The sequence below is a fragment of the Micromys minutus genome (assembly GCF_963924665.1).
Source record: "Micromys minutus genome assembly, chromosome: 20".
Taxonomy (NCBI): Eukaryota; Metazoa; Chordata; class Mammalia; order Rodentia; family Muridae; genus Micromys; species Micromys minutus.
The window spans coordinates 41,598,519-41,611,629 of record NC_137955.1 but is presented as its reverse complement, the minus strand read 5'-3'; the positions used below and the strand labels follow the sequence as shown (position 1 = coordinate 41,611,629).

The 13,111-nt window shown below is 43.0% G+C and overlaps 1 protein-coding gene across 1 annotated transcript in view; it reads left to right on the top strand.

Annotated features, from left to right (window-relative positions):
• Positions 1-205: 205 nt before the first annotated feature.
• The window catches only part of FBXL7 (F-box and leucine rich repeat protein 7), a 331,283-nt gene continuing 318,377 nt past the window's right edge, over positions 206-13,111 (top strand). Inside the window, exon 1 of the mRNA XM_080933616.1 lies at positions 206-639. Coding sequence (XP_080789742.1) covers positions 603-639 — 37 coding nt within the window. The 5' untranslated portion in view covers positions 206-602. The remainder of the gene's footprint in view (positions 640-13,111) is intronic.

Sequence of the window (13,111 nt, the reverse complement as noted above, 5' to 3'; positions counted from 1 at the left end):
TCTCCGGGCCGGCCTTCCTCCCGGGGGCTCCAGCTGTGATTGACGCTGGGCGGCGAGAGGAGGCGCCTGGCGCTAACAAAAGTCCGGCCCGCAGGCGAGCAGCGCCGGGCCACAAGTCTCTGCTCACTCGGGGCACCTCAACAAGTGGCCGCCGCGCCCTCTCCGGGGAAGCCTCCGACGCACGGGGGCGCAGGGCGGAGGCGGGGAAGCCCGACAGCCCGGGGCACGAGCGGCTCGGCTCGCACGGCTGGAGACCGCGGAGGCGCATGGGGACCCCGCGGCGGAGGAGCGGCGAGCCTAGGGGCGGCACCCGGGCGCGGGCTGTGCGTCGCGCTGTCCCTCCTCGCGCGGAGCGTGGAATCTGAGAGCCCCGGGCGCTTGCCCAGGAGCCGGCCCGCCACCTTCGGGAGTGTCAGGAGCGGACCTAGCACCACCCCTTCCCGTCGCAGAGCAGTGCCGACCCCCACAAGCCCAGATCGGACCTCGGCAGGGGCGTGTGCAGTTAACGGTCCGGTGCTGCCTGCTTTGCTCTGCCCCGTCGCCTGGGAGGTGCGCCCCAGCTATGCAGTGTCCAGGGAGAAGGCGGGCATGACGGCGACAGGATGGGCGCGAACAATGGCAAACAGTACGGCAGTGAGGGTGAGTGGGCCGAACGTCCCCACCCCGCCCCATTCCAGGATCGCGCCCCCTCCCTTTCCTCTAGCACACAGCTCAGGCGCACCCTACTTTGGTGCCTTTGGGGTTGCCGTGTTCCCTTTCCCCTCTGGTACCTGGAGGTTGCCTTTCCATCACTGGGGTCTCTTAATCAATTTTCCAGGTTGTCTTTGGGACTGTTCAAGTTGCATTTCTGCTGTGTTTCTGAACACGTGTGCCCCAGCTTTCCTTCTCTGCGCACCTTGGTCTAGGTAATAGTCTGGCAGAGAATTGAAGCAGTCAAAACTTTCCCAGGCCTTTTTGTGCTTTCGTCCTCCGGACTTCCTCGTATCAGGAAAAAAACAAAACAAAACTTCTGGAAGAAGTTAAGCTTCCATCCTTTGCTAACTGCCCTGGTCTGACAGCTCCGTGAAACTAACCACCTATGGGTCCCGCGAGGCATGGAGTGGCTAGTGAGCTTTGTCTGGGCTCTCTCAGGCTCAGGACAGGCAGAGCACCATCTGTTACTCGGGGCTGGAAATTGCACAGAAATATTGCCTGTCAAGTGAGAACTTGGAAGTTGGGGAAACTTTAAACTCCGCCTACTCCTAAAGGGATGATGGATGTGTGGGTTGCCTTCTCAGTCCCGCCTCCCCCACTTTGCATAATACCAGTAGTGTTTTAACCGCTGTGATTAACAGCATGTCCCCCCATAGGCACAAAGCAAAGGCATTTTCTACAGTTGAAGAGTCAAGGTCTGTATCTAGTGAGCAGAGTTGAAAGGAGTGAGGGAGGAGACCGGGTTGGCTTTCCAGTCTTCCCCACAGAGCACAGGCAGTTACAAAAGAGGGAAGAGCCCTTTCAGTCTGGTACGAATGTAGACTAGCTATTCAGCATCTGGTGTTAAGGAACCGCTTATCAGCCCGTCCAATACTTGGAGCCATGATTACAGAATGTAGGAGGGTCTCTTCCCTGTTTGTATCCGTGTTTAGTTCTGAGCAACTTTGTGAAAACATACACTAAAAGCAAACCCTAGAAAAATCCACTCGATTCAAAAAAACGTCATTACCAGACCATTATGTTTTGAAGTCAATCCGTATATTTTTTTCTAATATATATAATAGTTTTGTCCTGGGCAAATACGTGAGAGAAATATTTAAAAGAAACGTTAATCTTTTTAGACAGCAAGTGTGAGAGTGGGCCAAAAAAAGATTATTGGAGGATCTTGGCCACTCACTCTCTGAAGGTATTGAAGTTAATGTATTTAAAACATGTGGGGAGTCACACAATGGAACTGTCTAACTTGCAGTCATCAAAAAGTGTTCGATAACTTTCAGTGTACCTGTCAATCCTGGGTTTGATGCTGGTGGAGGGGGGGGGGATCGTCACTCTGGCTCGCCAACCAAAGCATCTCCGGGATTTCCCAGTCTTATGTGTTCTTATGCCCCAGCACATCATATCCTACAGTGTGCGGTAGATGACGACTTCCTGTCTGAACAGCAGAATTTTCAACCCTTGGGAGAGAAAGGGATAGACAGAGAACTAATGTTCTCCAGCTGTTACCCATAAATGCTACCTCTGCATTTTCACTTCGGCTCAAGTCAAATTTTACTGGGATCAGATTTAGATACACTGTGGACTTTTTACTGGGGGGGGGGTGGTGGTGAGCGGTGGTGGGGGGTGGAGAAAGTAAGAAAGAAAGACAAAACCCTTGTGCTCAGCTGATCAGAGGAGGCCAATGGGAATGTTTGTGAGTTTTGGCTGGAGAACCGCACTGTGTTTAGTTTTCATCAACTCCTTTCAGATGAGTCAAGATCCCTCTGTCGTAGACGAGAAAGAAAATAGAGAAACCCAAGTAGCATGGTCTCAGGCCTCCCTTCTCCTCTTTCTTCCTCTCTGTTGTACTGTGGTCACTTTAAGTAGGCTTTTATATGTAATTGGGTATAGTAAATAAAGCTGTATTATGCCATGATAGAAATATACACAGAGACTCTTGTTAGCAAAGGATGTGCCATCTTTTTTATCCAAAGAATCAAATTCCAAAGAAAGTGAAAGTTATTCCTACCAATTTTATCTATTATCAAAGGAGACTGAGAACCAGGATGGTTTTCTAGATTCAGTTCAATTTACACATAGTATATTTTAAATATAAAGGGGGCCTTATTAATGAGTTAATTATATATATTTATACACACATATATGTATATATATATATAGACTGTGTTGAATGCATTCAATTATATATCAGTGGTTTTTGTGTATGTCAAAACTACAAATATACATTTCTATAGTTCCTGGCAGTTGATAGCATATATATTGTTTATTTGTATATTGAAAATATTGTTGAATTATCGGAAAGTATAACTTTCAGTATTTTGTGGATAATATTACTTTCTCCCGGGAAATACATTATACATCTTTAAAATGCCATTGTAAGGCTACCGATGCCTTATACCTTTCTGTGACCTAAGGACTCAGGGCAGGGTTAACATTGCCTGCAAGACTGTCAAATTGGGGTTTTAGATTCCTTCCGGAAGTACACACTCACCATACAGTGTGTGCATTACAGTCTTTAGATGTTCATGTGATAAAATAGCGCATCTGTTTGGGAATTTGCTGCTTAATTCAAACTTCACGTCCTGGGCTCTCTCTTTTCCAAAGTGAAGAGAGACATTCTCACGAACAGGATTTGCCATTATCTCTTCCCTAAATGTGTAGCCATTCATTTAACTTTGCCTTCTTGATGTCTTTTCATGGACCACTTAGAGAAGATTAGCCTCATGGAGCCTTGTTATAATTAATAGGCAAGTAAAGACTTAACTGCTAAGAAACCAATAAATACCCCCTTCCTCTATCTTGTTCACTGTCATCCTCATTTGTCCTGCTAATTCTGGTCCCTAAATCTCTGCTCCTTTTTAGATCAAAGATATCTGCGAATCCATAATGAGTTATTTTAAAGTGTTTTGTTTCCCTAAGTTCTTAGTGAATATCGAGATTAATACTCTGCCTTTAGGCTGGCCTTGGATTTTGCTCCAGGGGAGAAAAAAAACTTCCATTCTTAATCTTTAGTTTTCTAGAAACATAAGCCAATGTCTAAATGATTAGTATGTTCTGGCAAATTCTTTCATGAGAGGCCATTTTTCCCCTCTTTATCTGGTTTCAGAAAGTATAAGTTGAATATGAAGAATGAGTTGGGGGGGTTCAAAGGCATGAGAACTATTAGCTTTGACTTCAGATAAGCCAAAGAAACAAATCTCAGTTCAAGTAGGAAAAGGGGAGCTGCTTTCTCAGCCTTTTAAGGTTTCAGTGTTGTTTACTCTTCTTGTCCAGGTCAGAGGCAGTAGCACTCTATTAACAGCTCCTTTGCAAAGCCCCAGGTCTCACTGAATTGAAGCTGGAGAGACCACAGCCTTGGGGATTGACCCCTGGTAGCTTTTGGTTCTAGTGGGGTCTTTTCACCATCGGGAACTGTGCCCCTCAGCTGAGGAGAGCTGGTGGCTTGAGGATGTAAATTTTCACAAATCCTTTACCAACTGGGAAAGTAACAGTCAAGGCAATTGACCCTTAACCAGAAGTCTGCTGCATCTGTTCCTGTTTCGTTTTATCCATAAGCTAAGCCTGGGGGAAGGGTCGCCTATGTGCATCACTTTATCAGCAAACAACATCAGGGCCAAGAAAGATAGTATCTGTCTTACAGTAATACTGGCCAATCCCAGAGTCATTGACTTCTGTCAGCTAATGATGTGTTGACACTTTCCTTGTTGCCATGTGCTGGAAGGAGTTCAAAAGGATGCAAAAGGATACAAAAGGACACAAAGAGAGCCAGGCAGCAGAGAAACCATGTGGTGTGCTATAAGGGGCTAAAGTCTATGAATGAGAAACTTGGCAAGTTATGATGTGGTATAGTTTTAATTAATTGTCATGTGACCTCTTGGAAAAGTTGGACCTTTAGACCCAGACTTACCGGAGGTTGGATACTGAGCTTCGGGGATCCATGGAGACCATTTCTCTTTAAAATTGCTGCCCTGTCTCTAGCAACTCAAGCACTCCACTCAAGTGTCTTATATGTGTGGACTATAAACTGTAGAAAGTTGTTTCTTCCAGTTTTAGAGTCTAAAAGTAAGACAGCAAGCAGCCTGTTTGCACCCAGGTTCTGTTGAGAATCCCCAGTCTAGGCTACACATCCCATCTTCCAGTTATATCCTCACAATGCCATTGAGGAAACAGATTTATCTGGCTATTTGTTCTCTTAAAAGTACACAAATCTGTTTAGGAGGGTTTTACCCACACATATACACATTTCCTAATACTAACATACTGTGATTGAATTTCAACATGTGTATTTTGGGGGACCTATGGTCTTTTAGTCTGTTGAGAGCACAACATAGCCAGTCTTCTATACTAGCTGCTTCAGACAGAGTACTGGATATAGAGTGTGTCTGGATTCTCTGCTTGATAGATTTTGCTTACTGGTGCATTCCTCAAAAGTTCTATCTTGTATTTCTTTGCTGGTGAATCAGAATGGTAAATGTTGGCTTGGGCGTACTCTAAATGTCACTCTGACTCCGAGATAGAAGCTGGTTTTCATCTTTAGCCTGCAGCAAAGAATTCCACCGTGATGCAAATCAGAAGGGAAAGGGTAGTATTCCAGTGTTTGGTTAAAGTGAAAGCCTCTGCGCTGTGCAGCTGACAATACCATGTTTGGTCTACGGTGAGCAGTAGTTTGAGAGAATTGGAGCTCTTTTTTTTTTGTACATTTTAAAAATGTGGAAGGGGAGGTGGCTTTCTTTCCATGTTGAGAATCAACTCTTGCAGCTCCGTTTTTAACTCTTTGTACCACTGACCAGAACATATTGTCAATCGATTTTGAGTACTTAAGGACTGCCCTGTTTCTATTCCGTATCTGCTGTTACCTCTGGGTTTCAGTTCACTGTTGGAGTCACAGTCACTTCTCAAGGTGGTGCATATGTTACAGTACTAGAATAAAGTCTCTAGTAGATGTATTTTCCCAAGGAAAGATGAGAGCTACCAGTAATGGAGCTTAGAATCCTCACATATTAAATTCAATGCCTGTAGAGGTGCTTGGTGAAACTCAAGTTTCAGGGTACTTACAATATATGGTAGTTACAGGAAGTTAGGTTTCGCTTGGTTTAGGGAAGAGTCCTATGCCATAGTTGAAGCTGGTCTGCCTTGGAAGCCAGAGGATCCTCCCCTTGCAAGGTGACCACAATGAGGGGTGTAGTGTGCAGAGGTTTGAGTCAGTCCCCTAGCAAACATTCTGCCACATGTTTTCATATCTGATGGAGCCGGCAGTAGGATGAGCCTCTCCCAGGGATGGGCCCCCTTATTGGTTGTCAGATGTAGAGTAATCTGCCCTGAAATCATACACCTACGCACACATACACAAGGTGGTAGGTGGTAAGTCTCTCTCTCTCTCTCTCTCTCTCTCTCTCTCTCTCTCTCTCTCTGTGTGTGTGTGTGTGTGTGTGTGTGTGTGTTATGTATGCAACAGAAATAATCAAAGAAAAAGACTGTCAACTGGGAAGAAGGCATGAGAGAGTTATCTGGGAGGGTCTGGGGGAGGAAAGTAAGGGAAAGGTGATATAATTCTATTTCAGTTAAGAACATATTTTTAAAAAGTATTCCTTTCATCTCTTCTGGGTTAATTTTTATCCTCCCCTCATATGTGTGTCTCCCCTACATCATATAAGCTCTCAGGGCTTTTTAAAAAACATGTCTTCTGTGTAGTTCTAGTTAGTTGGTGATTTCTGATTAAATATTAGCAAGTGATAAGACCAACTTTAATGTCTCATATACTCAGGTCAAATGCTTGCTCTCCTATGCACATGAGTGTATGTGATACAATAAGTATATCTATCAAAATGTGTGTGTGTGTGTGTGTGTGTGTGTGTGTGTGTGTGTGTTTAGTTATTCAATGGTTGTTTTTATTTCTCTGCTTTCTCTGGAGTTTCCCTCATACATGGAAGTTGGGTTTGGCAAATGACTTTATTTTCTAGGTGCAGTCACAGATCTTCACTGTTGTCCCTTCGGTTGTTACTGTTCCTTTTTTATTACTACAGGACACAAGGGTCTCCTAAACTTGAGACAGATCTTTAGATTGTATTGATGTTAAACACCTCAAGTCAGCATTTGACCTTAGTATGTGAGAATTTAAAGTTAATAGTATTGATTGCTCATATTAGTCAGAAGTTACCAGCTAACTAGAACTACACAGAAGGCATGCTTTTCAAGAAACTATGAGAAGCTTGTACTTCCTGGTGGCTTCTGGGAGTCACCAGGGCAGCCCTTCTTCCTTCTATTCGGTGGTGAAATCAGCCTCTGTTTAACTCACCCAGAAGTGCACCTTGTTTTTTCTTGTTTAGTTTAGAAATTCGAACTTCTTCCCCGATGTACTGATCTCTAAGCAGGACGAGACTTGGTCCAAAGAAGCTTGTATTCTATGGGGTATACACGAGGCTCATTTTTTATTTTTATTTTTGGTGTATATTTTTGTTATTAAATACCTGTGACTTGGTGCTTGTGAGAAGAGGAGGCATAGAAAGCATATTTGAGTCATGCTTGTGGTCTAAAGGATTTTGTCTCCTGATGCTCCTTCTGAAAAGTGCCCTGTATCAAGAGCTAAGCAATGTGATGTGAGAACATGTTCAGGTGTCTCTCAGAAAGGCTCCAGGACTGCGGTACAGAGGACAGTGAGAAGCAAGCTGTTCCTTGTCGTTTCCCACAGCCTTGGTCTTTAAACGGCACAGGCAGCCTAAGCCTCTTTCTTCTTGATATCTGGTAATGAGGATCCAGTTTCAACACAGGAAACTTTTCAGCAGTCACAAGACATTTAAACTTTCTCTAAACTAGTAGCTCCACAGAAGAGCAAGTGCAGAGTCACAGAAGGACCTTATCTTTAGATGTGGGTGACTGGTAAGTTGGGGTTACAGTCCAAATGATGACAACCTTGATCTGTGTCTGCAATGCCTGAGTTGCCTGAAAGACATGTGCGCTTCCTAAAAATAAATGGCTTAAATGAAGCCCCTTGCTTTGAGGAATGATACCTTATGGTCTCTAAAGAATAATTTTAACAAAATGTGTGTGTGTGTGTGTGTGTGTGTGTGTGTATGTGTGCCCATGTGTGTCCATGTGTGCACAATGCCTCTAGAGGCCAAAAGAGGTCATTGGATCTCCTGGAGCCAGAGTTACTGGCAATTTTGAGCCACCTGACCTGCATGGGTGTTTAGAACTAAGCTTTGGTTTTGGAAAGAGCAAACTGCATTCTTAACCACTGTGCAATCCCCCTCACTGTTCCCCCATTTCTTCTTGTTCCGTTTCTCATATGGGTTTCTCATAGCCAGTGATTCCCATGCGTTCCATATAAGTGCGGACCTTGACATGCTTCAGTGAAGGGGCAGAGATGCTTGGCCAAGCTGGGAGCTTCCTAAGCCCATGTGCTTCAACGAGGGCAAAGGGAAGCCTTAGAGCGGAGACCTTCAAAATATGCTAGGTAATACGCCAACGAGGTATATAGCTTTAAAACTCTTGGCATGAGTAATCACTAACCATCTCTGAAGTTTCCTCAGTAATGAAATATAAACACATGGTCAACATTTTGTCTGTTCCACGGTTGAAGTATTCTAGACTGTATCTGGAGCTGTAAATCTCTCTTAGGTTATGTGTTCGACGGGCTCATTCGATCAGTTCCTGTTCAAATTCTTCAACCAGCTGCAAATGAAAAACAGTTGCTCACACTGCAGGAACTCATAATTGTAATTTTAGAAGCCTTGAGCAATGTGTAGAAATGTTATTAAAACATTTTTTTTTTGTTTGCTACCCTTCTGTGGTAAATTCCTGTGCTGCATTTTCCAAGCACATGTAATAGTGGAAAGACAACCAGAATTTTTAGAAAAGAAATCTCAGGCATGTCTCTTAGACTTGTGGACTGACCTTTTAGCTGTATGGAAGCCACTTTTTGGCAAGGTAGAAAAGTCAGGACAAGTTAGCTTACATATGTACTTGAACCTTTTGGTTCAGTCAGATTCGTGGGTCATATTGGGGGACCAACTTGGCCCATCATGAAGGGAAAGCCTTTCCCATTCCAACTGTCAGGTGTGTCACAGTAGATGTTCTGGGAAGAGAAAAAAGTGATGGAGAAGAAAAAAATCCATTTAAGAATTAAATGAGGAAGGCAATAAAACGAGGCTGATAGGAAACAGAATCTACTGCTGAAAATATAACCTGTGTTCTATTTAGGTTTTCTTTCTTAGGAAAAGCTTTCTTGCAAAAACAAAGTGATTAATAACTTTTTTGCATGGTTGGTGATGGCTAAGTTTGTTATAGTCTCTGCCATTGTACTAAAAGTAGTTAAAGAAAAGCAGGGCATGCTGTTACCTACCTGTCATTCCCGTGCTTCATAAACTAAAGCCAAAGGATCTACATGAGCTCACGGACAGCTTGGGCCTCATGGTGAATTCCAGGCTAGCAGTGACTATGGTGCATGATCCTGTCTTAAAAATAAATAAGCAAGTAAATACATGATTTAATTTAATCCATTGGGAGTTGAAGGGTGTTTCCTAGTCACTGTGACCCTCTCTAGGCATGTTACATACCTGTTCTACAATTGTTAAAATAGCCAGTGAGGAGACACTTGAATTCATTCCCATTTCATAAACACACAAGTTTGGAAGTTGTCAGACCTTGGGTACACAGCAGGTGAGGGGCTGGTGGCGCCAGGCATGAAATCCATGGCTGTCCTGGAGCCCCTGCTTTCTGTCATGGTGCTCATGGTCTTGACACTTGGGTGGCAGCCAAAACCCTTTCGGTCTTCGCTTTACTTATTGTTTCAAGGAATCTCAGTGCCTAAGAAGTAGCTGAGTCAGGGAAAGAGGGATGATTTTGTGGAGTAGCTGATCAAAAATGATAGACATATTCCGAAAGAAGCTTTTATCCAACTTTGTGTGGCTCTGCAAAGAGTATATTAGCTGCTCCTGAGTCAGCCTGCTGACACGTTGGCACACTATCTAGTGTCTAATAATGTCAGCATGTAAAATAATTGGCATGTTCCTTGGAGTCTGCAGAGTGTAAATCAGAGAGGCTGTCCCCTTGTGTCCCCAGAGCATGGCTAAGTTTAATTGATCTTTGTCCTGAGATGGTCTTTTACTTGGGATGACCTTTGTATCTGCTTATAAAATAATAGTCAATAGAAAGACTGTGAAATGTGCTTACTTCTCTTTCCTCTGTAAATAGTTTGGACTTCGTAACTTATGTTTCCTGCTAGGCTAAAAGCTACAGACTCTGAGCGGCATTTAATATGGGGATTTATTCTGACATATATTTGAGAGCTTGCCCTTCTGTTTTGCCAGCCCTGGGAGGTTTCTTCATCATGTCTCTGAAAATTTCTTCGTAAACAATAAAGGGTTTTAGAAGTTAATATCATTTTATATCGCAGAGACTGCGTCTACTGTGTTCTGTAGGTGAGAGGCGAGGGAACTTGAGCCTTAGCAGATTAAATGCTTTCCCTTCATTCAACAGTGATGATGAGTTGGGGTCATGCTGATGCTAAACTTAGCATAGTGTCCTTTATACCATTGCTCTTCTTTACATGCAGTAAGGAAAAGGAAGTAACCACACCAGACAATTACTGCTAGGAACTCTTGGTGCGATTTTTAATTGCTGTCCCATAACCATGAGAATGGCTTGTGCCTCAGCATGGGGATCCTTTATTTCTATGGCTGTACTTGAAGCAGAGAAGTTGCTGCTCTCATAACCATTTTGGAATAAGGATCACGAGGAGTGAATATCACTTGATGAATGATTGTGACTAAGTTACATTATCCGTTAGTGTTATCGAGTTCATTGAGAAGCCAGGGGAGGCTCCCCCTTTGCAAACCTCTGTTTGAAGAAATCTGGGGTAAGAGCTTTGATTGCTGGGAAGACTGGAGAACAGGTTCAGGACTTGGGATCCTCAAGATCACTTGAGTTCTAAGTCTCTGCAGTCTTCTTATCAGTGAGGTCAAATAGTCACAGTATGAAGAGGTCTTTGAAGGAGCTGAGGCTCTCGGCAAGCCTTACAGAGAGGCCTTCAATAGCAGAAACGTTGGAGTTCTTCATGGCTAGGTCGATCTCCATCTCTGTCAATGCTTTTCTTTCCACTCACTAGCTTAGAGCTTAAGCTCTGTTTTATTGTTTGTTTTTGTTTTTGTTTTTAATTTTTGGTCTCATGGGTTTATCCATTAATCATGCTACCAAGCCCGTAACCACATGTGAGTACGACCCTACTCACAAACCACGTTCTCTCTATAGTTTGTTCACTGAATAAATAAGGATACATCCAGAGCAACAGTTGACCTGTCTTGGCTCCAAAACCACCATCAACAGTCCCCACTTTAGACATTTACCCTTAAGAAGTAAATTGTACGGCCTACAGAGTTCAGTAGTATAAACATTGCCTAGTATATAACCATGCCTCTACGTTCAATTCCTCTTACCACACATATAAAAAGTTTCTTTCAACATGGCAATTTTTGATAATATATTTGAAGTCATTTTAGTTTGTAACTTTGCTTTAAAAAAAATGAAAATGAATTCTCTAATGTAATTGAACCCAATCATAGCTTTCCCTCCCTCCTTTGTCCTGACAACCCCACCCACCTCCTCTTCCCCTGTTATCCGTTTCCCTTTTATTTCCTATTCATAAATGAGCAGGAATCCAAGAGAGGACACTCAAATAGGACTAAACAAGGCACCATAAGACAAAGTGAAAACCTTCATATGGAGGCTGGAAAAGGCAACCAAGTAGGAGGAAAAATGTCTCAGGAGCAGTCACTCCCTCCCACCATTAGGATCCACACAAAAACACCAACAGAACTGTTACCCTGTTAATTAAGGTCAAAGTCTACCATCGTTCAGATAGCCTTCTGAGACTGGCACAAAATGATGGGCTCTCTGTCAGTAGGGCTTCTTCATCTGTGACCTGTCTGGGGAGCTTGAAACCCCAATGCAACCTCTATCTGTGGAATGTTACATAACCTTGGCTATATTATAGGTTCAGCTTCCTTTCTCCTGCAAAGAACCTGTTCAGCAAGCCCTTGAGGTCCCTAAAATGCTTTCCCATGCTAAGGAAGCATCTCAGCACCTTAGCTTCCAGCCAATGGCTTTTGGATATTCCTACCTCCCTCCCCCAAAACCACAGAACCCATGGTTTATCCCAAGTGAAGTTGTTTTGTCTGCCTGAAACTGATACCCGGATGTGTCCCTATTTCCCTTCATGGGCTGTTCAAAACCCTGTTTATCAACTCTGCTCCCTTCATCCTCATGGTGGCCAAACACCCTGGAGAAGGGAGACCTATGGCTAACTGCCATAATATATATGCTGAGAACCTGGTGCAGACCCATACAGACCCATCAGTTTCTGTGAGCACATGTAAACCCTGCTTAATAGACTCAGCAGGCCATGCTCTCTTGATGCAAAAAAACTATTTTTAAAATTTATGTACACTGTTCCCCTCCTTCAATTCCTCCCACACCCCTCAACTCGATGTTCTCTCCCCCTTTCTCTCTCTTTCTCTCACTCATAAACTCCCTACAAACAAACAAACACCAATAAATCAACCAACCAAAACAAACAAAAACCCTTGGGATTTGTTTTTGTGCCAGTCAACAACTCTTGGAAATGGGGCTGCTCTGGAGTATGTTGGATACAACCTGGGACACTCCACTGAATTGAACTGGTTTTTCTTTTTCCCAGGCAACCTTAGTTGGAAATAGTTTTCTTGATTATGGTGCGACTTGGTGTCTGACTCCCCTTCCTCTTGCTGGAATTTTGCCTGATTTGAACTTGTGCAGGTCTTTTGCGTTGTCTATCTCTGTGAGTTAATATATATTATATTACATATTCATCTTATATATTACATATTATACGTATAGTATATATATAAGGCATCCTAAGTCTCTCATTCTACAGTTGTGGCTCACTGTGTTAAGTACCATATTCTGCAAGAAGTTTCTCGTGGTTTGAGCAGTGCTGTTATCTATGAGTATATATGTCTTCAGGAGACATTTTATTGGTATGTTTCTTTAGCAAAATAATAGTAGTAAGTTTTTCTCTAGGTCCATGGCCTAGTCTTGGGCTCCTTATCAGTGCCAGTTATGGATTCCATCTCATGGAGTGAGCCACAAATCTAATAAGAACTTGATGTTTTAATAATGCAGTTAACACTTTCTTCTGGGAAATATAACATAAGAACTGTGTTTAAAGGGAAATATGTAATTTAAGCACCGCTGGATGCAAAGTGATGGTCTCAGTATCACCGATTTGTTGTTATCTTTGTTTAACAGTTGCTTTGTGTAGAATGGCATTGTGTACATTTTTACTGAGTATTATGTAATGTTCTTATATTTGTTTCAGTTGACTTGGGAGTTGAGTTTATATAGTAATCTGGATAAATCATGGAACATATTCTCGACTTGATCTATG